Here is a 24,260-nt window from a genome sequence, read left to right as displayed (position 1 = left end):
GAGGAGAGAGGCTATTCGAGTGTGTAGAAGCCCAGTAGCTTTAAAGGGGGCATGCATCAAAATGATAGGAAGGTCATTGACGTCTGTCGTGCCTGGGGTTTCCTACTTTGTTACTTCTGCAATTTCAGTTTCTGTTGTCTAGGATCCTTAGCTTCTTCCTACCTGCACTGTCTTTTCACACCTGTATGGTGGAGGAGAAGCACAACACCAATCTCAGTATCTTAGGGTGAAGTCCCCTTGCTTTGGCACTTGTTTGACCCTTCACTGAGTTAATTCAACTTGCTAATCCCACAGAAGTTGTTCATTTTAGCACATTCAAGTCAGTGTTGAATCAGCTTGGTATAGTTTTTGGCGAACACTGGTGAAATGGGAGGAAGGGAGTATTCTGCATATTGTGGGGGAGCAGACATGAGTAGGATCTTCTCCATTAGCATATGGTTAGATGTTAAATCATCTAAGGGCATAATATGTAACTTTATTCTGAGAGTGTCTCCTCTGTGCAAAACTAGATCTGGGATGTGCTGCAGTGAAACAGGTTTTATTTTATCTTACAGTTTCTGGAGCAACAGTCCATAAGAAACAGATACATTTAGTCAAATGGGTTTGCAATAGATTCCATTCCTTTCTATTGCTGGTTTTCTGACAGAAGTTTTTTCCATCCAGTTAAGATATGTAGTCTGTCCTTTGGTCTTGAGACTATCTTTAGAGACTTATGAAAACCAGCAATGCAATCCTTTTTAATGATTTCCCTGTGATTTTGGTCCCATGCTGGCAGTTTGTCACGTCTCTCTTGGAGACACTTTGTATTATAATGAAAAGGTTGGCTTGTCAGCTCAGAAATACCAAGTCCCACGTCTATTCACAGATCTAGTGTGACATGCTCAGACCATGGCATCCCTGGACTGGCATGTCCATATGGCTTATCTCTTCTGGGTAGGCACGTCCTCCTAGAAGGTGCCTGCTTCTGTTTAAATTGCCCAGAGTAATAGAAATCCAAGGTGGACTGTCACATAAAATGGTTGTTTGCTTTTATCAGAAGTTTAAAGGCAAGATAGCTGAGTTAATCTTTCCTGTAAAGGCTCTACTTCAGCCATCCAAAGACAGAGATAAGGCTGCGTCTGCTGGGCAAGAGGAACATGGGATAAGAAATCAGTGTGCCAAAATAAGTGTACTGGAAATACAGCTAGATGGGGGGGTAAAACTTGCAGTGATATGACTGTTCTTCTTTTGGAGCTTAAGTTTTTTTTAGTTTCTGATTCAATCTGTCTTCCAGTGTCATGATTTAAAAAAGAAAAAGCTGTTGGAGCTGTTGCTCAAAGCTTTCTTAAAACTTGTTGGTTATGTGTTCTGTATTAACAGCTAGGGCAAAAGTTGGAGGTGTCTGTTGCAGAACTAATGATACATCTCTTTGTCCAAATAGTTAATGGTATTAGTACCTTTTAAAATTATTTTTCCAGTGGATGTAATTGTTCTAGCCTTCATAGATCAGCAGTAAGCTTTAGTTAAATTCAAGCGTGTTTCTTCCAAACATAATTCCATTTCTTAAGGCTAGACTGAGGAATTTATCATTTTCCAAACTTTTCTACTTCTACTGTGTGAATAAGCTTATTTCAGACCAGAAGCCATCATGGAAAGGTTGCCAGGAATTTGAGAGACATACATTGGTCTGCTACTGTTGATACAGAGAATTTCCAAGACTGCTCTTAACTTACTTCCTAACCAAACCAACCATTTCTCCATGTCCTAGCTGCCTGAGTCACAAGATATTGTCAGTTAGATACTTTTCTCCTGCTTCAGCAAAACATTTATTTATGTGGAAAAATAAGCAAACAAATACAAAGCAGATAAAGGAATTAGTCATTGGAGTCTAATTCTTATCCTTTGGAAAAGCAGGGAGCCAAGTTATCCTTGACTTTGCTTAAAGAACTAGATCATATGTCTCTTTTTGTGGATGCACAGAAAGCAATTCAGAATTAAAGCTGTCTTAACAGACTTGACTCTGATCCTCTACGAGGATCCTCATCCTACTCTCACTTAAATAAGCCAACTCAGTCTTATTCTAGATGTAGCTGAAGTGCTGATGGTTGGCAGAAGAGACAGTCAAGATACTTCTCTTACTTGGCAATAATGTGAATAATGACATAGTGAATGCATTAGATTGTGAAACCATCTCCTCTGTGTGCAGATGCCAGCAGCACTTAAGATACTCCAGTTGTTTTTTCTACTTCTGAATTGGGAATGACATTTTGCTGATGAGGAGTAGTTTGATTAGAATGAATGTGAATGTCCCTGTCACTGCAGTGTGAAGTATGTTCCCTGGTATGACTGACCAATCCCATAGGTCTTTTCTGTTTACTTTTCCTCCTGTTGTTAGCTACCATCACATCTGAACTTTTAATGAGGTGATAAATTCCAGATGCTAGAACCTGCATGTTTCTAATCCTCTCCTTTCCAGGCTCCATGGCATGTTTATAAAGCAGCACAAATGTTTTTGAGTATGAGTGGTTAAGTATGTGTCCACAGCAGTAGAAATACTGTGGCTGATGTCACTGGGTCAGTGAAGTAGTCACCCACGGGGAGCGGGGTGGCTGACTTAGAGGAAGAAAAGAGTTATGATGCTATCCAATATTGAGTTAACATTATTTCAGCTCATCCTGTTGGATTATTGTGTATTGAATTTTTTAATAATGTGATATTCTAAGAGAAGTAGTGAGGAAAAGAGAGTAACTGATCAGAGAATAACTCAGATGGGAAGGGTTCTCAGGAGACTTCCAGTCCAACCTCCTGCTCAGGGCAGGGTCAGCCATGAGGTCAGAGCAGGTTGCTCAGGGCTTTAACCATTTAGGTCCTGGGAAGAACCCAAGGAAGAGCACAGGAAGGCACAACCTCTCTGGGCAATGTGCTCTGCTGGCTGGCTGTCCTCATGGTGGATAAGTTTTTTCATATACAAGTCAGAACCTCTTTTTGTTTTGGTTTACATCCATCATATGTTGTCCTCCCACCCTGTACCACTGGGAAGACCCTGGCTCCATCTTCTTAGTAACCTCCTGGGTACTGGCAGGCTGCTCTTGGGTCCATCTGAAGCCATCTCTTCTGTAAGGCTGAACAAGCCCAAGTCCCTCAGCTTCTCCTCACAGGGCAAGTGCCCCAGCCCCTGACTATCTTGGTGGCCCTTTGCTGAGCTCACTCCAGTTTATCAATTTCATTCTTTTTACTGGGGACACAAAAACTATATGTGGCATTTTAGATGTGGTCTAACAAGTGCTCAGTGAATGGTGAAAGTTACTTCCCTTGATCCAGTGGCTAGGCTTCTGTTGACACAGACCAGGATGCTGGTGGCCTTTATTGCTGTCATGGCACACTGCTGGCTCATGTTCAGCTTGCTGTCTGCCATGACCCCTAGGGCCTTTTCAGCACAGCTGCTCCACAGCCAGCAAGATGTTCATCCTTCCCACAGGCAAGACTTTGCATTTGGTTTTGTTCAATTTCACGAGGTTCCTGTCAGGCCATTTGTCCAACCAGTCTAGATCTTTGAGTGGCAGCCCTGCCCTTGAGCTCATTGACTGATGCCTGGTTTGGTGCCATGTCCAAACTTGGTGAGAGTACTCTATCACCAATTTGAGCAACGTGCTTGTCAACAGGACAGGTCCAGACCTCTGTGGTACTACCAGCGATTACTTCATACTCTCTAGGGAGAATGTGACCCATTGACCACTGCCCTCTGAGCCCCACCATCCAACCAGGTTTTTTTTACCCATCTAGCTGTCCGCCTGTCCAGACTGTAATGTCCGAACTTGGGTACAAGAATATTGTGGGAGACAGTGTGGAAAGCCTTGCTGAAGTTGAGGTAAACAACATCAGCTGCTCTCTGGCTTGTCCACAGATACCATTCACTGCCAGTGTAGTGGTAGGAGGTCTTCTCGCTGCACTTCATGTCCCTTGCAACTATCAGTTGTAGGTGAGGTTTGGCTTTCCTAACATCACACCTACTCGTGTATGTGATTTCTAAGCTCCTTGGTAGCCTGTTCTGGCTTCCACCTCCTGAATACTGACCCTATGCATTGGAGCTCAGCCATGGGTTCCTTGTCTAAGTATCTTTTGACTGTTCACTGGTGTGCTACTAGGTAAAAGACCTCCAGAAAGAAACACAGAAACTTTCTCTGGAAAAAAATGTTAACCATTGCTCCTGGTAAATATATGAAGAACAGAATAAACATAGGGGAGTGCCATCTTGTAACCTCTTCTAATGCTTATCCAAAGCAGAACCTGAATTAATGTTAAAAGCATGTGTGGATGGAGGTGTTATATTTTTAGGCTAATATGTTTCTGCTGTAGAAAGTAGTTTACTGCATACAGCAGACAGCTGCATGTGTACACATTTATGATGATTAAATCTCTTTAATTTTTCATTTAGAATTAGTATAAGAACATTAATATAAACCTAAAAAAGTTATGTTTGCTAATACCATTCATGTTTAAAACATGTTCCTGTCCTACATGGGAACAGTCAATTCTTTTTCTTATTGTGGAGGAGAATGCTGATTGTATTCTGTTTGTGGTTTTTCATGGTTTTTGAAATAAATTTCTTGTGCATTTCAACACACTTCTCTTCCTTTGCAGATTAAATTTTGTTTTATTTATCACACAGTTGTGTTCATCTGGGTTTTGAATGTAAGCCCTTATGTGCTTGGTGGTCAGTCTATAATAATAATTTTGTGCATTATCAAGAACCTGCAAAATGTTCCAGCTGAAAACAATAAAAACATGGTTTTCTCTTGCTGTTATTCAGATAGCTTAGAGAGCACTTCTTCCATCAACCTGTGTACAAGAGGCTAGGAAACCCCCCCAGCCTAGACACAGGGCATGTTGCATGATGGGAGCTACTTTCTGTGCTCCACATCCTGTTATGTTTACTGCTTTTAATTAAGTTGGCTTTACTGATGATACACTTAGCTTTCCCATTGCAATTACAGCTGCATGAAGTGTCAGCAGGTGTGTGCTTAGGGCAGTAATCTAGCTGTTGATTTATTCTTCCATTTGATTTGAAGCCAGCATGGAGGAGGGAGAGGGGAGGCAGCACGCTTCCAGGCTCCTTGAATAGCTGGCACTGTACAGAAACGGAGACCTGGATTCAGGCCAGGGCCACCAATTTAGCAGCAAGCAGCCACAGGAAGGGCCTGTTTGCATATGTAGTTCAACGCAAGAATGTAAGCGCACAGTTTGTATCGTGAACGAAGACGGCAGTAATTATCAGACCATCTGCATATAAAGGCAACAAAAACCCACCACCGTTGCTCAGTCCTGTGTGGCCTTAAACAGTAAGGGTACAAAACATCACAACTAGCTTCAACAGTCTGTGCCCTTGAGGTGGTGTATTCCTTGCTTCAAATGCGGGACTAGATTCCCTTGATGTTGGTGGATCTGTTGAGGTTGTAGTCCCAACTGCTGTAATCACCCAGCAACTAGATGCCTTGCCTTGTACTTGAGTTTGTTTTGATGGAGCAGTTGTCTGATGCACAAGCTGAGGAGAATTAGGCTATCAAATTAGCAACCCACTCAGCTTGCTATGAGGGAGTCCTGAGGAAGGGAGAGGGATTTAGTAACTCTGCCTTCACAGACGATCAAGCAGGTGACTGACTTAATTTGATATTTGAAGCCCTGAATGATTTCGGAGTTGAAGGCTGACCAGGCGTAGGCAGCTTACTCTGAGAAAGTTGAGGAAAAGAGGGCAGTCTCTGTCTTCTAGTGGAGGAGTACTCTGAAACCAGACTCTGCTCTGGCTGAGGTGGAACAGGGAACCCAGTCCCACCACCCTCTCATTTCCAGAGGATGCAATAACCATAGTTGTGTCTTATCATGAGTGAGCCTCAGTTTTTCCTGTTGAGGCTGTTTGACTTGAAATACCCATCACAGCATTAACTCTCCCATGTCCCAGGCAAGAACCCTAATGTGAGGCTGAGAATCAATTTCTTCTGGCTTCCTGTTAGTGGGACAGGAAGGCTGGTGCCTAGTTTGAGCTCTTGTGTGCAGCATCAAGGAGCACTTGACCCCAAAGTCATCTTGAAGCTTCTAACCCTTTCTGGATAGGGAGACCCTGAGTTAAAATTTTGAAAGACTTGGTGGCACTTAACTGTTGGCCATTAGTACCTGTGTCCTTCTCTGCGTTTGATCATGCGGTGGCTTGGTGAAGGAAAATAAAGATTTACTGTGCATTAGTATGTTAAATTCAGGCAGATAGAAAATTCATGGAGACCCATCGCCCCCTGCCAGCAGACTGCTTATAATCTCCCAGAGCAGCAATTAGATGCAGTAGGGCTGCTTGCCCACTGGGAGCAGCTTGAGATATGAAGAACTAATTGTCCCTTTAATAAGGGGCCCGATGATTAACTAGAAGCTCGCGTTCCTGTTGGTATGAGAAATTTACAATTCCACCTCCAGAAAATTAAAATTCGTCATACAGATTATCTATGGCTTACTTTTGCCAGAGCCTTAAGCTGTGCTGTTTCTCTGCTTTGTTCTGTGAAAGAAAGGCCTGCAGCCTATGTTGAAAAATGGCTATTTAAGGTACCGTATACTGCCACTGGACGAAGCCCAAACCGCAGCAGTTCTTGCTAGGTTCTGCCACAGGAGGAGCTGAGAAAACTTCTAGATGGATGTGTGCTGGCCAGAAAGCCATGTGGTGAGACTTGCTGCCTTTACAGATGACCAGGAGAGTCCCTCTGTAGTGTGGCTTTCCTCTTGGGGTCTGAGAAGAGAGGGCTGGTGTTACGGCAAGCAGTTGGGTAGCAGAAGGCTTGTAGAAGGGTTGGTTTGACAGGAGCAGCTGAGCAAATACTTCTCATCCCACCAGAAGTGGGGGAGTATTTACCATATTCTGCTGAGTTCTTGCACAGAGATGGTGTTTATAGGCTCTTCCCCTAAAGAATAATTGAGAAATAATCCCTTTTTCAGTTGTTGCCTGCACTTGTTTTTCATGTCCGTGTGAAGGACAGGAGCCAAGTATCTTGTCTCGTAGGAGATTTTAGTTGTGTCAAAGCAGACAGGAATCTAATCTGAGCAAATATTGTTTCTGTCTCTGTTGTTTCTGCTGTGTAGAAAAAATGACCTGACAGCCCCTTTCCTCCTTTTTGCCTTACATTTTCTTATGTAGTTAAGGGCTGGGTGATTTATCAAGTACCTGGGTAACTGTATCTCTAGTGCTCTCCTGGGTACCAGCGGCAGTGTTTTACTCTCAAGTACAAATGTTCCACTGAGGTGACGGCTGCGTTCATCTATGAAGCAGTTATATTTGTTATATATATAGTTACATATTTGTCAAAATCAGACCTATGTTTTACAAGGCACTGTTCTTGCGTGCACTGAGAGATCATCTTTGCTATGTTTAAGAAAAGAAGAGAAATGGTTTTGGGTGCTGAGAACCTGTGACTGCAGGTAACTGTGGTGGAGTTGTGTCCCTGCTGAAAATTAGGCAATGTACGCAGACATGCCAAGGAGACACAACCAGCTCTAAGACCAAGGCTGGAAAGCAGATGTTGCCTGTCACTCTGCTCCACCAGCCAAAGACCTTGCCTGTGTTACTGCTCCTGAAGTATTTAAGTGAATGCTAGTGGAGAGATGGGGCCTTTGTGTTGCAGTGTCCTTCTGGAGACAGATTAAACCGCTTTGGGATTCAGAAATAGTTACTTAGGTGGGCCTCCTGAGTGCCGAGTGGGACTCTGTTTCGATTTCCATGTTCAGTGGGCTGCTGCAGCAAAATGGGTTCCTTGGGATAACCTCTCCACCGTGCTTGTAGCATTAAGCTCCTGCACGTGTCTGGTGGTCTTCACCACGTATGCAGTCAATAACCTGGGTCTTTCCTTATGCAGCAGTACAGGCAATGGCTTTGCTTTGAAAACCGCTTTTTATTGAAAGATGGAAATGCACATACAGAATGGTCTGAAATGAATTAATAAATGGTGAAATAAACTTGGTAGAAAAATACCCCCCCTCCCTTTCAGTTCCATGGTACGCCTTCTATTGATCCTCTTCCTCATTCATCATCCTTCAGGTGTAATTCTGAGTCTTGTGGCAGTGTAGTCCTGTTGAGCTCAGTGGCATTACTCATTGATAGCACAGCCAAGACTGACCTTCATCAGAATTGTTTCTGCTAGTCAATTTGTGGTGGTTGCGTGCTTTGTTTTTCTTTTTGTTACATGGCTCATTTGATTTTTCTCTGTTCAGCATCACTGTATCTTGGCAGCTGAGTTCCAAGCAGATTAATTTTTTTTTAACTTTCTTGTCCTAGAACAAGTAAATACATACACATACTTCAGCTGTCTGCCTTCATCTGTTCAATGGTAGCAGACCTGAGCCTTCTGGCCTTGAGGGCTCAGCACTGAGCCTGCCTGGAGGTGACCCAGTCTCAGCAGTCCATCCCTTCCAGTTCTTGTGAGCACTTGTGGTTCTCCTTCTGGTCTTTTGCCCATGCCAGTATTAGGACTGCAGCTGGGACTTCCGTAGCTTCATCCGATGCTATTAGCCATTTCCCCAAAAATCTTTCTTTTCTGTTCTTAGTTTTGGTCTATCGCTATATCCTCCTTTACTTAACTTCTGTCTCCCTTTGGTTGCCCCACGCACACACTTCAAAAACTGCCAGTGTTTCTTGTATTCCAATGAATCCCAGTTTTCTTGGTTGTTGTGGGGGTTTTGTGGCTTTCTTTCGCCCTCCCATCCTCTGTCTCTGTGTCTACAGTAGGGTTTCTGCCACTACTTGTGGCTTAACAATTTGTTTTGCTTCACTCTTCCAAAGGATGTTGCTAATAAAACATCTTAAATGTTAAATAAAGTTTTGGCACATACGATGCAAACAGTCTAGAGAGGAAACCTAAGAATGCTACAGCCTGCATTTCAAAGGGATGGTGTTGATGGGGAATACCCATGTTGAGTGAGGACAGGGAACATTGTCAGACCACTATGGCCATACAGTCTACTGAAGACTGCAATCCTTGCTTTACCTCTTTAATTTCTCCACTTTTCAGCAAGTGCCAATCGGGGAATTATTTTTAGATAATGCTCTTTGCTGCAGCAGCTCTGCTAAGAAGGGACTTGATCAGCTGTGTAGATGCAGGTATAAATGGAAAAGAGCTTCTGGACCATTTCATTGAGCAGTTGTTATCTGCAGAACACGTGCAAGTACAGGTTTTGTTTGTGGGGTTTGGGTCATACCGTATACCCTTCTGTAAAACTTTGTGCTTTGCTTGTCCATTAAGGAAAGAAGTTCAGTGTCATGATTTAAGTGCAAACCCATACAAAAAGCTTGTCACTGTGATCTGACACGCAGTGTGACTTTGATCTCTGACACATCAGTTCCTTGGTGTGCTAGCAGTGCAAGTCGTTGGACATGCAGATGCATTCATTTCACTCTCCTGAATTATGAATGAAAAGATGTACCTTCTAAATCATAAATCACATTGCAGATAGTTTTCAAAAGAGAGACCGTATGCTTGGTGAAGTTGCAGATTAGCAAAGCAACTAATGGATCATGTCTTATCCGATGTAATGGGTTAAATTGTGATCAATGAAACAAGCGTTGCCCTAGGGAAATGCGGTTCTCGGGATCATCTTGATGTGTGAAAGAGGGAAAACTGGCATTAGAAAAGTCTTCTGTAGGAGATGGGCTTGGTCCAGTTTAGATTGACAGTAAGGCTCATTCTTCTTCAACTGGCATTGGGCATAATCAGTCCTTCTCCATAATGAAGAGCCAAAGCACGAATGTAATTTAAAGAATACGCATACCAATTCAATAAATATGTGTGTGTGCTTAATTGTTTTTTTATGAACCGGGGTCTTAATTCTGCTGGGATTTGCTGTCAGGCAGTAAGAGATAGTACATCAAAGACTGATTATACTTAAGCTTGTATGTTACTCCATTAATAAGCTGATTTTATTGTCGTCTTTTGTCTGCTAATAAATATGGCTTTTGTAAGTAAGTTAGTTTTCTTGTAATTGGGATCGATGTTGTCAGAAGTTGTGTTGTTTTTTCGTAGCACATTGAATCAAGAACAAGAGATCAGCAGAGCTTCTGCGGTACCCTGACAGCGGTGTCAGCAAATGGGCCGTTTGTTCTTCCAGTCTTTTTTGGCACTGCTATCAAGTGGTGGGGAATGCAAACAGCAGGTTGTTGTCATGGCATCATCCTTGGTTCTAGGCTCCTACATACGGGTACATGTGTCCATACTCGCAGGCATGCAAAATAAAGCACCTGTTTGGTTCTATGGGTAAAAAGTGAAAGGGTTACTAGTGTCAGATCTCAAAGGGATTTTCCTCCAAGTCATGATACTGGTTTAGCTTCGCAGATCCACCCAGCAAATGCAGTGCTTAGCTTTGGATGAGTTGCCTCAGAAAGCTTACTGGCTATTAGAAAATGGAGCTTCTCTAAACACAGCTGTAATGAGAGACTCCTCCATCCTTTGCATTATCATTCTTAGCCATTTGAAAGTGCAGTCATCTGTGTAGGAGATGAAACTTCTCTTTGATGGCCTGCTTGTTTGCCATTCAGTGGTCTCAGGAGCATCATAAACAATCCACTGTTGAGCCGTTCTGTCTTCCAGCTGCTACTTTAGCCCTCTTTTGCAGGAAGAAAAGCTAAGCCACTGAGACTTTAAAAATGGTGCCTAGACAATGTAGCCTAGACAATTTAGAGATTAAAAATAAAAAGTAAATTCAGATACCATACTCCTCATACAGATGCTGTTTTAATTTTGGTGTTTGAACGACCATAATTATATATTTTAAAATAGCTTTTTCTCATCTCTTCTGGCTCTGGAGAAAACAGATGCAAAATAAGCGAGGCAGGGGTTGGGCATAGGGGTGGCGTACGTGCAGCCTCCCTGGGCTCTCTGTTTTAATTTAACTTTTAATACAAGTTAAGGTCTTGGGGCTTGATCTTGGAAATGACTTTGGGGCCAGAGGCTGGCCTGGTGCATCCGCTCCCCATCCTGCTTGTGGTCAGGTGTAGGTGTCTGGGCTGACAGAGCCAGTGTGTGGAGGCAGAAATAAAGACTGCTCACATCCCTAAAATCTTTTTTTTTTTTTTTTTTTTTTTTTTTTTTTGCCTTAATTGCCTCAAGAAAGGCTTCTAGATTTATGGGCTCCATGTCCTCTTTGCTTTTCTGGCCCAGCCAAGTCCTTGCTGTGCTGCGTCAGCAAAAAGGGCAAGTGCCCATCAATGTGGATGAGGGGGTCCAACCAAAAGCGTGTTGAAGAGCAAAAGGGGTGCCATGACCACTGGTTTAACAGAAGGCAGCGGCTGCCACCCTATTTCGTAAGGGGCCTGATCCTGCCCATGTATTTGACATATGTCTTGAAAGCTCCTGTTGAGTTGATCCACTTGGGGAGCATGGAGGAATACTTAATTTCTTGGTCCTGATGGGACTGAAGTTAATGCTGACTTGCTAAGTCTTGTTAGTAGTTTTGTGAGGTCTGGTAGCTTTAAGGATGAGCAGTTGTTAGGGTCCTGGCAGGCTTTAAAGAAGAAAGGTTGGAGATGGGTCGCCTTGAGGTTCAGGGACAGCAAAGTGGGTGTTTTTTCTTTTGGCATGAGCGACTTACTCTGCTTGAGTCTCAAACTGGGTGCCTGAGTATATTAATGGACCTTGCTGGGCTGATCATGTCAGATCCTCCGGCTTGCTTAAATAAATCTTGCCTACCTGTCATCAGAAGAGCATGTAACTCTTTTCACTTGCAAAACAACTGATTATGTATCCATAGAGCATCCTACTCTGGCCCCAATTAGAGGCTGAAGCCTGTGTGACTTGATGTATTTTGCAAGCGAAGGCTTGTTAACTGAGCGTGTAAATGTGTAATTGTCTGTACAATTATCCAATTGATTTTTTTTAGCTTTGCATACAAATATGGGAGCACAGTCGTGCAGTTGGGCAAATTTTCCAAAACCAGATGCTTAATTAAATATGTGCCTTGAGCATACAAATGTGAACACCCTTAAGATTGATCCAGTTGTGGTAATGTCCTCTTTTCTTTTGGTATGTGGATATGCTAATCTGAATGTTTTCATCTGAGTCTGTCACATACCATGGTTTCTGTGTTACTTCTGTCTTTTTTCATACTAAATATGTTTCATTGGTCTGAGAAATAGCAGTTACTGTAGAAATTGTTCAGAGGTTGCAGTTAATGTATGTGCTGACTTTTTTAGTGAAGTGGTACCTTGTGCTTACAGTGATTGGTGCTATAATACCTTTAAAATGGTTCTATTTGATATGAAATATCAATTTGAAATGTGGGGTTTTTTAGAGGAAAGGCTGCTTAAATAATGGGAGTTGTTGGCAGTTGCAGTCCAGTGCAACTTCTGAGAAGCAAAAAACGCCATTAAATTTGCAAATAACAGTACGCTTGAAGTTTTCTCTCCACTCAGTGGTTTCTCTGTTTGGAAGCTGCTCATTTGCAAAGAATGAGTGATCTGGCAGTTTTGACCTTGCAATTCTTGTCTGTTGCAGTGAATAAAACCCCAAATGGCTCATGTTTGAGGTCTGCAGTGTTCATTTACTGTGAAAGAAAACAGAGTAATACTGCTTTTCTTTTATAATGTGTCCTTTTATATAGAATTAAACACTGCATTCAGTCTTTTTGAGGTGGCTTTAAAAGAAGTGTATAGGAAGGTAGTCTCAATAACATGCAAGAAGTTACTGAATAGTGATAGAGCCATGCCACGGATGCGTACATGTGATTGACAACTTTATCTGGCCAAGGGTAGTCTGTTCTTGTTCGTAGACCCACAGAATGGTTTGGGTTGGAAGGGACCTTTAAAGATCATCTAGTTCAACTCCCCTGCCATGGGCAGGGACATCTTTCACCAGACCAGATTGCTCAAAGCCCCGTCCAACCTGACCTTGAACGCTTCCAGGCGGCTTTGCCTCCCAGACTCATGGCAATGTCAAAAGTAATGCCTCGGGCAGGAGTGTGAACGGCGTCAGGGTTGGGGATCCCATTTTAATCTGAGTGACAACCACTCCCCTAATGCCTTTTTCTCTTTATTTCTCTGCAGATGTCGCTCCTATGAGGATTGCTGTGGTTCAAGATGCTGTGTAAGAGCTCTCTCTATCCAGCGACTATGGTATTTTTGGTAGGTCAGGGCATTTGGGAATTTTGTTTGTCCTGTTCTTGTCTTGTTTGTAGGACTTAAATCAGGGTATTGCAAGCCCTAGTATTTTAAAGTAAAGTAGGTATGAGTGTGCAGTAATGTATATGTGTACATGTAAATGCAAGGACTTTGGGTTTTTGCTTATAAAATTCTCCCAATGTAGTGAGAAAACACTGAAAAAGGAGGTTACTCGTGTCAGGTTGACCTTTCCTGCCTCTGCATCCTGCTGGTCTGTACAGGCAGCGGTCCCACTTTTATCCAAAATTGCTGCATTCCTTATGCCTGTCCCAGCTACTACCAAGCAGCAGCGTTTGTCTGTTTTTGCTGGGCACTCAGTTTTAAAAGAGGATTGTATAAGGAGGATTGTGCATTTAGGCAGGGTTTAAGATATTCTTGCCAGCTGAATTGAGGCTTCAATTAAAAAGGAAGAGAAGTACGTTTATGACTATGAGGATTTCACTGGAGATGACAGCAAGGGAAAAGCAGGCAGAAAGATTTGAGCTTGTGAAACCAGCAGCTCAGTAATCTGGATAAAGCTCAAACTAATCACTGTTATGTGCATAATGAAAAAATAAGGTAAATTCATTTTGGAGAGGAATTTAAGAAAGTACCTGAATAAAACTTTCTCATTACAGTAGAGAGAAAGTAAAAGCTCTCCTGAAAAATTATGTCAGACATTTTTATGTAGAATTTGAAGACTGCTTAAAAAAAGGCTTCAAAAGTGAAACAAATAAACAGTGAAAACCAGAAGCCTGATATGTACTATAATACAGAGATTTCCCGAAGCTGACTGTGGGATTTCAGTGTACAATCCTTACTGATATAACTGAAGAGCTCTGCAGCTCAGTCCCTGGGGTGACGTCGTAAATCTCTGTTTTTCTGTTCAGAACAAATCCTTTGCAGGAACACTGCCAAAAGGGAATGTATTAATATTGGCTCAGGGAAACAGGACCTCCTTCTGCTCTCATTTCCACTGTAGAAACAAGAACAGAACTTGACCCTGTGCATGAAATACCTCTCGCTGCCATGCAGTGTCACATTCTCCCTCTCGGGCACCTGGGAATGCTCCAGAGGAGATAAGCATGGTGTGTAGGCTTGCCTCTGGCCAACTTCCCTCCCTTCCAGAAGAAAGAGCACAGTTGTCATTGTCTTCCAGTAAAGGGCCCTGAAATGAGGTGGCTACAGGCAAAAGAACCATTTGAGTTTATGGGAGCTTGCATTAGTCACTAGCATGTCTGATAACTGATCAAGGAAACACAGTGAAAGCCACTGTCTGAAGAAAAAAAATCTTCTGATGTGCCCTTGCTGCACGTGCCTGTTTCCACAGCACCAAGACAAGGGAATGATGAGGACAGTGTAGTCAGGTCGGAAAAGGGGCAGAGAGGAGAACAACTGAAGCAAAATGATGTCCTTTTCCTTGAGAATGTATATCCTGTCTAGGGAGCACAAAGCAAAGGTTGTCATCTTCAGTGCTGAATGCTTCAGTCTTCTGGCTTGAGCTTAAATGCCAGCTACCATATTTCCCATGAGAGACAAAATTACAGTGCTGAGTAATTTAAGAACATCTAAGAATCTTCTTTTAAGGGCAACTGCAGAATAGTATTCCTCTTTGTCCCCCACAAACCTCCTGGCCAGCCTCAATGCTGTAAGTGTGAGGCTTGTGTCCAAGATATGCAGTTTGAAACTGTACCGACCTGGAATTTCAGTTCAGCATCCTGGAGGCAAAGGTCAGGTATGAACCTGAACTTTCCAAAAGTTCAAGGGCGTTTTAGTTTCAGATTTGTATTTTACATGCCAGAAAACATTGGACAATAGTACTAATGGCTAAAGATATCCATAATATATTCGTAAGTGCCCCATGAGTGCTATCTCAAATGACATAGACCTGCTCTCAAGAGACAACCTATTTAAGAAACATTGGTAAAAAGTCATAGGCTGATGATTGCTAGATGATACTCGTTTCTCTCAACAAACAGGCTGGGTTTGAGAGCTGCCTGAATGCGGGTGGGTTTTGACTTCCCTCTTCTCTTTGCCTAGGTTCCTTTTGATGATGGGAGTTTTGTTCTGTTGCGGAGCTGGTTTCTTTATCCGAAGGCGAATGTACCCTCCTCCACTAGTAGAAGAACCTACTTTTAACGTGTCTTACACCAGACAACCAGTCAACACTGCATCAGGTCAGAGACTGCTCATTAAACAAGTTTCACTCATTTGTGATGTTTGCCAAGGCATTTAAAAAGGGTGGGTTTGGGGGTTTTGTTTATTTGGTTTTTGAAAACTGTGGGATTTGGACAAGGGATTGCACTGCACTAAACCATGCAGCCACCTCCTGTGATGAGTGAAATCTTCTGCCTTTCAAACAGCATAATTCAGCTGCAATGTACAGAAGTGGTTTTGAAACCCAGGATGACAGGACTTTCAGTTCCCTTCTGTTGTGGTTCCTCATACCTTTACAGCTGTGTGTCCATGCATGGAAGGAGGCTAGCAAGTTCTCGCTTTGCAGCGTAGACAAAACGACAGGTATCCAAAATGAACAGTGACATGAAGAAAGAGTTTTAAATACAGTTGGTAACGTCTGGCAGAAGTGAAGGAAAGCCTAACATTTTTCTTCCACGATCTGGCTATCTTGCAAGTCTTCTCTTTTTGATTTGCCTTCCATGCTCTGTGCTACAGTTTTTCTGCAGCAAAGTGGTCCTTCTCCCCTTGTTAGTCTGCTTGCTGTCTCTCTGGTTGGTAATGGCTCTGAGCATCAGGAGGATCTACTTAGTGATGGCTCCTGTGGCAATACTGCTTTCTAAGTTTGTTATTTCTTCCTCTCTGGCTGTTAGATAGTCCCAGTTGGGACAATCCTGCAAAATAAGACTCACCTGTAAGCAGAAGATGTTTGTGCCTCATGGGACCATTTTGAATCCAGCTGTCTCTAGTTGGAAGACCTTCCACAGTGCTGAGATTTTATCTGAGTGCACACTCTGGTGCTTGCTTTCTCCCTGCCTCAGCAAGGCCAAACTGAGACATTTTTAACCACTGTCCAGATTGCATAAGCCAGTGGTCATTTGTGCCAGTGAAAGTACACATACATGCAGGCATGCTTGGTACACTGACACTTTTCCTCCCAGGCTATCATTTTATTGCATGTTGTATAAGAGAGAGCTGAAGCCAGAGGATAATTATCTTTTCTGACAACTTTTTTTGGAATTGGCTATTTGTTTTTGTTTCATACTGGCTTGGAAGTGGAAATACAACATAATATTTGTAACGAGAAGGAGGATCTCTGAAAATTTGGTGCCTCGAACCTCTCTATCAAAAATTGTCTTCTGAACCATTACATCTCTGTGTAATACTGTGGCTGCATCAAGACAGCCTCCTCAGAAAAGTGTCCTAAACCCCTTCTCGCTAGCTGTGACTACGAGCATTGTGCAGAGATGCAGCATTTGGGCTCTCCCTGCTGTCACGCTGGCTATTGCACACCCACGTACCTTGTGCAGACTTTGGAAATGCTCTTCCTTGCATCCTTAAGCATGTACTCATAGACATGTCTCCCCGCCCCCCCCTCCCCCCCATCTCTCACAGGTCTAAATGGATAAAAAGATGTTACAGACACAAACTGACACTTTATTCACCCTCTTTTTGTTTAAATCCTAAGAGGGTTTTTTTTAGGGCTTCTATTCTGCATCTGTTTTTCTGCTTGACTGAACAAGCATTTCCACTGAGAGTATTTATTTTTCAACAGTGGATGGTTGGGGGGGAGCCAAACTAACTAAACTAATATTTTTAAGCCTGAAAAATAACCTCAAGATTATGTGAACAGGGAGCGTCTTTGGCTGGATTGGTAAATACCAGATTTAATTTTAGAGCACGGTTTTATTTTTTCATGACACTTCATGGAACACAAGTTGTGGGTAAATACAAAATAAGCACAAGCCCCTTGATGACCTGCTTATGCCACCTGCTTCCAGACTGTTATTACTGTTACTTAAAAGCTTTGGGCTTTGAGCTAACCCCACCAATTTTTTAATTTTTTTTTTTTTTTTTACTTTTTATGCTATTCTAGGAATACTCAACAGCAAAAGCAATGGGAATTAGTAGTCAACCAAGTTCTCATTTTACACTAGCTCCTCTTCCAGATTTGGTAGCAGTAGCCAGTTCACTGTTGAGGTGGATCCCTTGAAACGCGGGTCCTTGCCCATCTCCCTCCTTCCCTGCAGAGATAACAGCAGCATATAGTGCCATCCCAGCAGCAGCCTGGAAGTGGGAGTGCTTTTTCTGTGGGCCTGACTGGGAAAATGGATTGAACACCTCACCTACAAGCAGCAGTTTGCAGGCCTGGTGGTATCTTTCACTTCAGCCCTGGCCTACATAGCCCCAAACTGGCAGTTCAGGTGCTGGAAAAGGTCGGGTCCCTTTGCAGACACTTGACAAATACTTACTGAGCTGATCCGACAAGGAGGTTGACATTCAGTTGTTGTTTTCTGCTGGGTTCAGTGAACTGAAAAAATATCTCAAAAGATTGGTGTCCACACTTCCCCCCCAATTCAATAATAGTACACAGAAGTTTTAATGGAAACAGTTATTTTCCTACAGAGCAAGCTGCAGTGAGCTACCTCAACCTTTCCATGTCCCCATGCAGATGGAAACTGCAGAAATGCAGAGCTGGGCAGGATTTAACTTTAAAACAAAAATGTTTAAGAAAAAGGCTGCAGAAGAAGGTATTAGCCCAAAAGTTGGAGAGGTGGGACTCGGCTCCTGTTCCCAGCCTGGCTCTCCTGCAGCCGTGTGCTGATGCTATAGGTGGAAGCAGAACAAGGGCTTCTTGTCGCCACAGCAAAGGAAGAGAGGCTGTGGAGCAGCCCTCTTTGCTCAGACAGGCAAAAGGAAAAATTACTGTGGTGGTGTGTTAAAAATTATTGTGTTAAGAAGGAAATAGCTGCGTTCCCCATCTGCTTTCCATCCTTTTTGCTCCCGAGGGTTCGAACAAAGCTCCCTAGGCAGACAACCCAGGCTCTGGGACAGTTTGCATCCCCCTGCCTTTTGGCTCGGCCCATCTGATTTAATATTGTAAGGACGTGTTTTTGGGTTCGGTATGTAGCTGCTTCCTGAATGCTTGAAGTACTAAAGGATGCTTAAAGCTTTCAAAAAGCCTGCATTCCTTCTGTGGCAATACTGAGTCCTAGTGTCACTAAGTCACAGAAGGAATGATTGAGGGGAAAACCACTGTGACTGTGTCATTAGAGGAAAAACAGACTAGCACCAAAACAAGAAAACCTGTTGCTCAGCCATGATTTTTTTTTTTTTTCAGTCCAGCTTTATTTAAATAGACAGAGAGAAAGAGAAGAAACCTAATTTACATCTTGAGATAAAGACAGTCTGTGACTTTAATTGCTGGAACTGCATTAAGTTGTCTTCCACCACCCGCTGTGTATCTGAGGAGGGTTACACGCCACCTTTGTTATTCCTCATGGCAGCAGTCTCTGTTAGTCCTCATGTGTCACAGCTAAGGAATTTTGCATTTGATCATACATTTCCTTTCTTTGTCCCTGCAGGCTCCAACATAATTTCCTAAATTTAATCTGCGCAAAGCAATCTTGTCCCATTGTGTTAGCCAGCCATAATTGGCTTCAACTTGGGTTTTTGCTTCATACATGTTTACTTCTTAGCTGTATTATGCCTAGAAGGGAAATTATCTATTTGAGATGCACTCTGGCTTACAGGCAGATCCAGTACACCACGAAATAATGCGAAGTCCTTTCGTAAGGCTTGACACCTGAGTCAGGGCTGCAGTGGAAACCCCTTTGTCCATCTGGGATCCCATGCCACTCCTCTCGGCAGGCACAGCGGCTTTTCTGTCCAGGGAACTGAGCAGGGCTTGCTGTTTTCCCTTTCAAATGGTAGTCGCTTGGGGCAGTGGTGCCCTTTGTTTCACTAAATGATTTCCATTGCATGCAAAGTTGAAACCTCAAGAAGTGAATGTAGTCCTGCCAGCCTGTGTTTTCTCTGGGATGGGAGAAAGGTGGTTCCTTGTCTTTGCTCTGATGAATACTTTGAGAAAACTTGTCTGAGTGTGCAGAGCACAGGCCCTGGAAGAGCATGACCTGATGCCACTGCTGTTGTTGATATCTTTTCTGTCCTTTTCTTTCTTTCAGGGTCACAACAATCTGGAGTGCCGTATTACACAGATCCAGGTGGACCTGTGATGAATCCCATGGCTATGGCTTTCCACGTCCAGCCCAATTCCCCGCAAGGAAACCCAGTTTACCCACCCCCACCCTCCTACTGCAACACACCACCTCCCCCTTACGAGCAGGTGGTGAAATCCTCCACGTGAGGACTCTGGCTTTCTGACCTGACTGTGTGAGAAGAAGGTGCCGTTGCAAAATGACCGAGATGGAGGGCATCCGCCCTTTTGAACACTTGCTAGTTCTCCAAGTCCTCTCTCCTTCCCTTCCCTGCACCTTTCCTCATTAAAGTTACTTGCAAAGGGGTAATTTTTAAAATTTTTTCTTTTCTTTTTTTTTTTTAGTAGAAGTGGATTTTTTTTCTTTGTCTTCATAATGAGAGAAGTTGTCTTTGTAATGCTTTTAATGGAAACCTATATTTAAAACCTGTATGTCTTTCTCTTTATTTATTGTTCGTTTCAATCATGGGTTTAATTGTGTTGTGGCAGGCTACTGATAGTGGTTCTTTATGCAACCCCAGAGTGATGTGCACTCTCCTAAGACCCCATAGCAGAAATGCCCTCATCTATGGGAAATGACAGAGGAAGAGGGTATAAGTAGAAGAGGCAGGGCAATGCTTTTACCAGAAATGGAGACCACCATCTTTTTCTTTTATGATTTTCTTGTACAATTTGGTTCTGATGCACAACAGAAAGATGCTGTGATAGAAGTCTCTGTGACTGGAGCACCAGCATTGGTCGAGTCATGGCAGGGGCTTTGCCAAGCGCCCTAGAAAAGAGGGAGTCATTACTTTAAATGATGCATCTAAAAGCTGAAGGACCAGGATTTGAGTATTTCTTGGCCAGCACCTGGGCTCTGCCTGTGTGATCGGCATCCTGGCCCCCCTTGTTTTGCCAGCGGTAAGATTGTAAGAAACGGCCAATGACCTAAATGTTGTTAGTGAAAGGGAGGTGTTATAACTTCAGAGCTACTTGTGCTTGTGCCTCTTGACAGAACGGTTAGAAACACTGAAATATGTAGGTAAGTTTTCTTCCCTAAATTGGAAAATAATTACAGTAAGAAGGAATGGGAGCATGTTTCCAGGCTTGCTCCCCTTGACATTGATGGGAGTTTTGTCCCTGAGAAATAGTAGCTTTTATTATGGTCTTACTGCTGCCACAAAGAGTACCAACTAGAGCTGTCATCTCCACGTGACAGATCTGTAAAACTATTCTCCTCTCCAGGTCAGGCAAATAAATAACTTTTTGGGACTGGTGTTTAAGAGCAGTTCCTTGACCTGATGCACAGGTGGTTTGGCTTTCAGTGACTCTTAGCTCTTCATGTGTTTTGCTGCGAGCAGCCCCAGGATTCCCAATTTGCCATCTCATGCTTGTGTCTGACTCTGAGTGACCACTGTCAACACCTTCAAATAAACACAGAGCCCCTTTACCTCTGAGGGCCCTCACACCCATCTATGTCTAGCAAAAATGTGAAGCTACTCTGAGACATGACTACGTATTAATGGGACCTTCTCCCTTCGTGCATATTCAGAGCTGTGTCACTAGCAAGTGACAAAAAGAAGATGTTATTGCTTTCTACTCCTGAAGGACCTGCAGAAACAGCATAGCTGAGGGTTAGGAGTCTGATGTGGTCCTTTGGGTACCGGGTGAATGCTTACTCACTGCCAATACACTGACTGCTCCCGTGTCACTCCAGCCAGCACACAGAGGTCACTGAGGTGGTTTGGAGTAATCTGAAGACCTGTGGTGCACAGGGAGCCAAAGCTTTATTGTGCAGTTAATGCATGCCAGTGGCTTGTGAGAACTTGTTCCTAGGCAGCAAGCTGGATTTGCAGAACTATCAGAAAAGACCATCCCTTTTATTATGAACGTGAGTCTCTTAACAGAAAAACCACTAAGGGTCACTGGTTCTAAAAGCTGCTGGTGCAGTTAGTAGTCATCTGGAGCACAGCTAGCTTTTGAGGAGCTCATTCCTGCAGATCTGACTTGGGTGAAATTGTAACTAAGGCTTTCCCTTACTGTGCATCATCATAAGGGACAAAGCAAAGTAATTCTGTGTGTGTGGTAGACACTTAAGATAACAAAAAAGTATGTTTTGTGTATGATTACTAGGTCCATCTGCACACCACAACTGTATATATTTTCTAAATTAGTGTGCACTTGAAGTGTAAAGCTGCATATGTCACTGAATATGGTTGTGTATACACGACAAAAATTTTTTAAAAAGCAGATCCAACCTTTCTTTTTCTGTCAATAGGAATGACAACAGACCTCATGTTAGTAGATAGATGTTAAGTCCTTTTATATTATGAAATGTGCCTGTGACAGCTGTCATTTTCTTGGACACATTGAATAGAAGCCTTTTATAGTGAATTCTTCTGCTGTACATTGAAATTCAACTTCTGGTGAAGTTTTCCTGAAGTCTGGCTGGTTTACTTGCTAGTGTTGATAGATGACACTACCTCTTACAACACATACACTCCTCTGCTAGCAAACTTGCTTGGTCTTTTCTTGAAAACAAACATAGCACCTGTGTGGGCATCCATATGAATTACTTGCAGACTGTTTACGTGCCTTCCCTTTCGTTGCCTTGCTTTTGGAAGTTTTTAGGGTTTCTTTTATTTTTTCCCTTTTTTTTCCCTCTTAGTTTAAGGAAAGGAAGTGGGGAAAAAGAAGGGAGTGTACATTGCATGCTTTGCAAGGCTGGGTTAGTGGGTTGGAGGATGGATGGAGCCGAAGTAGGTCTTTTTACAGTCTCAGGGGCTTCTACTGCTCATAAAACTTGTGCAGGCTTTCTTTTGAAATGCATTTTATTAAAGTAAGATTGGATGTTGCTGTACCTCTAGCCCTCTTCGTTGTTCTTTCCTGAGCTGTATGGTTAAAGTTCTGTATATTACCAAGTAGAGTTAAGAGTGTGACCTCTTGTGTGCAGAGGAGGAAAGAAGGCAGGGCTAATGCCACCGAGATTTGTACTCGGCAACGCTTTAGCAAGCCAGATGTGAAACACAGGCTACAGGCGCACCATTGGAAAGGACAGGATTACTTCTCACCAGCGGGCAGTGATGACAGGTCGGGGGTGCAGTCCCACAGGTGAAGGAAACCATCATCTTCCAACAGGATTTTACTGAGCAGTAGTGATGCCCTAGGAGTTGCCAGCTGCTGCAGCTGTGCTAATGTCAACTTCCTCGTGGTGTGTTGATTCTTTATCCATTGGGATTCCTGTGCTGGATCCTCTGGGTGCTGCTACTGTGTCCTCTCTCTGACACAACAGATTTTGGTGCCTCACTGGTGAGGCAGGGTGGTGTTTGACTGCAAAATAAGGTTGGTGCTGGTGGCTGGGATCCCTGGGGATGTGTGGGGCACTCCCCTGCCCCTTCCCGGGGGCACCAGACCAGGGTGCAGGGCTGACTCCCCACCTGCCTTTGAGATCTCACTATCTACATTTGATGGCGATTTAATGTGTTGTGGGGATCAGTCTCCTGGTTCTTGCAGAGGTGTTTGATATGGGGGTTTAAATGCCTTGAACAGGGCTTGGGCAAAATGGAGATGCTTAAGCCAAGCCGGCAACATAAACGACACCCCCTTGAAGTCCTTTCTTCAGTTGTGTGTCCCCAGAACATGCCCGATGTACCCGTGAGGAGGCAGTGATCGGGGGGGACATGCGCAGGTGGGTAAGGAAACCCTTGAGGTCTCTGCTGCTGTGACCCTGGCAGAAACGGGAGCAAGAAGGGGGTCAGTCCCTTTCTGCCACAGTGAAATCTCCAGCTATGCCGCTTTGAGAGAAAAGGTACTACCAGGGGCTCTCGGTACACCTTGCCCGTAGCTCTGGTGTGGCCAGTCCTTCGTACGTCCAAGGCTTGTGCAACAAACCCAGGCTGCGCTGTGGGATGGGGAGGGAACCTGCCCTTTCTGTGGCTGGGCAGTTGGCTTTCAGCCAGAGGTTTCACTGTCTCGGTGAAGAACAGCAAAGGTTATGGATGACTGGATGCGCTCTGCTCTCTTTCCTCCTTGGGGATCATGCAGGGAGGGAATGAGCGGAGGCCTCCATAGACTTGTAAGGACCCTGTGATCCTTGTGTGCAGCTTGTGCCTCCAGGTACGCTGTCATGAAATTTGTCTCTGAAGGGCTGTGAAGGTGCTATTCCTGAGACTCTGTAGCTCTCAACAGGGAGTCGGCCAGCTCCTCATGAAGCAAACCTTCCTGACCTCGGGTGTTTTCAGGGCCATGGACCCGGCTATGTTTCTGAGCAGGTTCTAGCTGCTAGTTCTTCTTCCACCATTGCTGGTGAGACAGAAAAGCCCCGTTTACTTCCCTTCCTATCAGCTGGCAGGGGTTTCTCACCTGTAGGTAGCCGTGTGTGACCAACACACCATCCACCCTGCCTCCTGATGAGCTCTTCAGCTAGCAGTGCCCTACCTCTGTCCCACCAGCCCTGTGTCTCCCAGGCCAGAGTGGTGCAGAGTGTGCACTCTGCTTTCCAGGTGGAGGGAATAGTTTATTTCTCGAGTGTTTTTCAAGTCATTACTTGGCTACAGATACCAGAACACCTTGAGATTTGTTTTGGATTATGTTAAATCAATTGGCTGCCTGATGAGTGCTAAGGGTAAATGCTTGGGACAGATGTATCCTGACTCCTCCAGACCTTAGAAATGCACTTCTTTGGTGGAACAGACCTTCTTAAATCTTGGTTTAGGGGCAAGCGGAGGGGGAGGAGGGTGGGCAGGTACTGCCTGCCTCCCCTTGCCTCTGGCATGCACACGAACCACTCTGCCACTGGCTGCAGCCACGAAACCCCAGCAGCAGGGGATAGATGCAGGCAGTGCCAGGCAGCTGGTCATGAGCTGCTGGTCAAATGCATTGCAGACTGGGAGGTGCATAAATGCTCAACTTGATGGGTTTTGGCAGAAAATCAATCCCAGCCCCTGAACGGCTGTCCTCAACTCCTGCAGACCTGTC

At 43.8% G+C, this 24,260-nt stretch overlaps 1 protein-coding gene across 1 annotated transcript in view; it reads left to right on the top strand.

Annotated features, from left to right (window-relative positions):
- VOPP1 (VOPP1 WW domain binding protein) overlaps positions 1–21,725 on the top strand; it is a 67,870-nt gene extending 46,145 nt beyond the window's left edge. The window contains exons 3-5 of the mRNA XM_069812107.1: positions 13,040–13,117; positions 15,173–15,309; positions 19,273–21,725. Coding sequence (XP_069668208.1) covers positions 13,040–13,117; positions 15,173–15,309; positions 19,273–19,454 — 397 coding nt within the window. The 3' untranslated portion in view covers positions 19,455–21,725. The remainder of the gene's footprint in view (positions 1–13,039; positions 13,118–15,172; positions 15,310–19,272) is intronic.
- The last annotated feature ends 2,535 nt before the right edge of the window (positions 21,726–24,260 follow it).

This window comes from Haliaeetus albicilla, chromosome 2, assembly GCF_947461875.1.
Source record: "Haliaeetus albicilla chromosome 2, bHalAlb1.1, whole genome shotgun sequence".
Taxonomy (NCBI): Eukaryota; Metazoa; Chordata; class Aves; order Accipitriformes; family Accipitridae; genus Haliaeetus; species Haliaeetus albicilla.
This window is presented reverse-complemented; position numbering and strand designations above follow the sequence as displayed.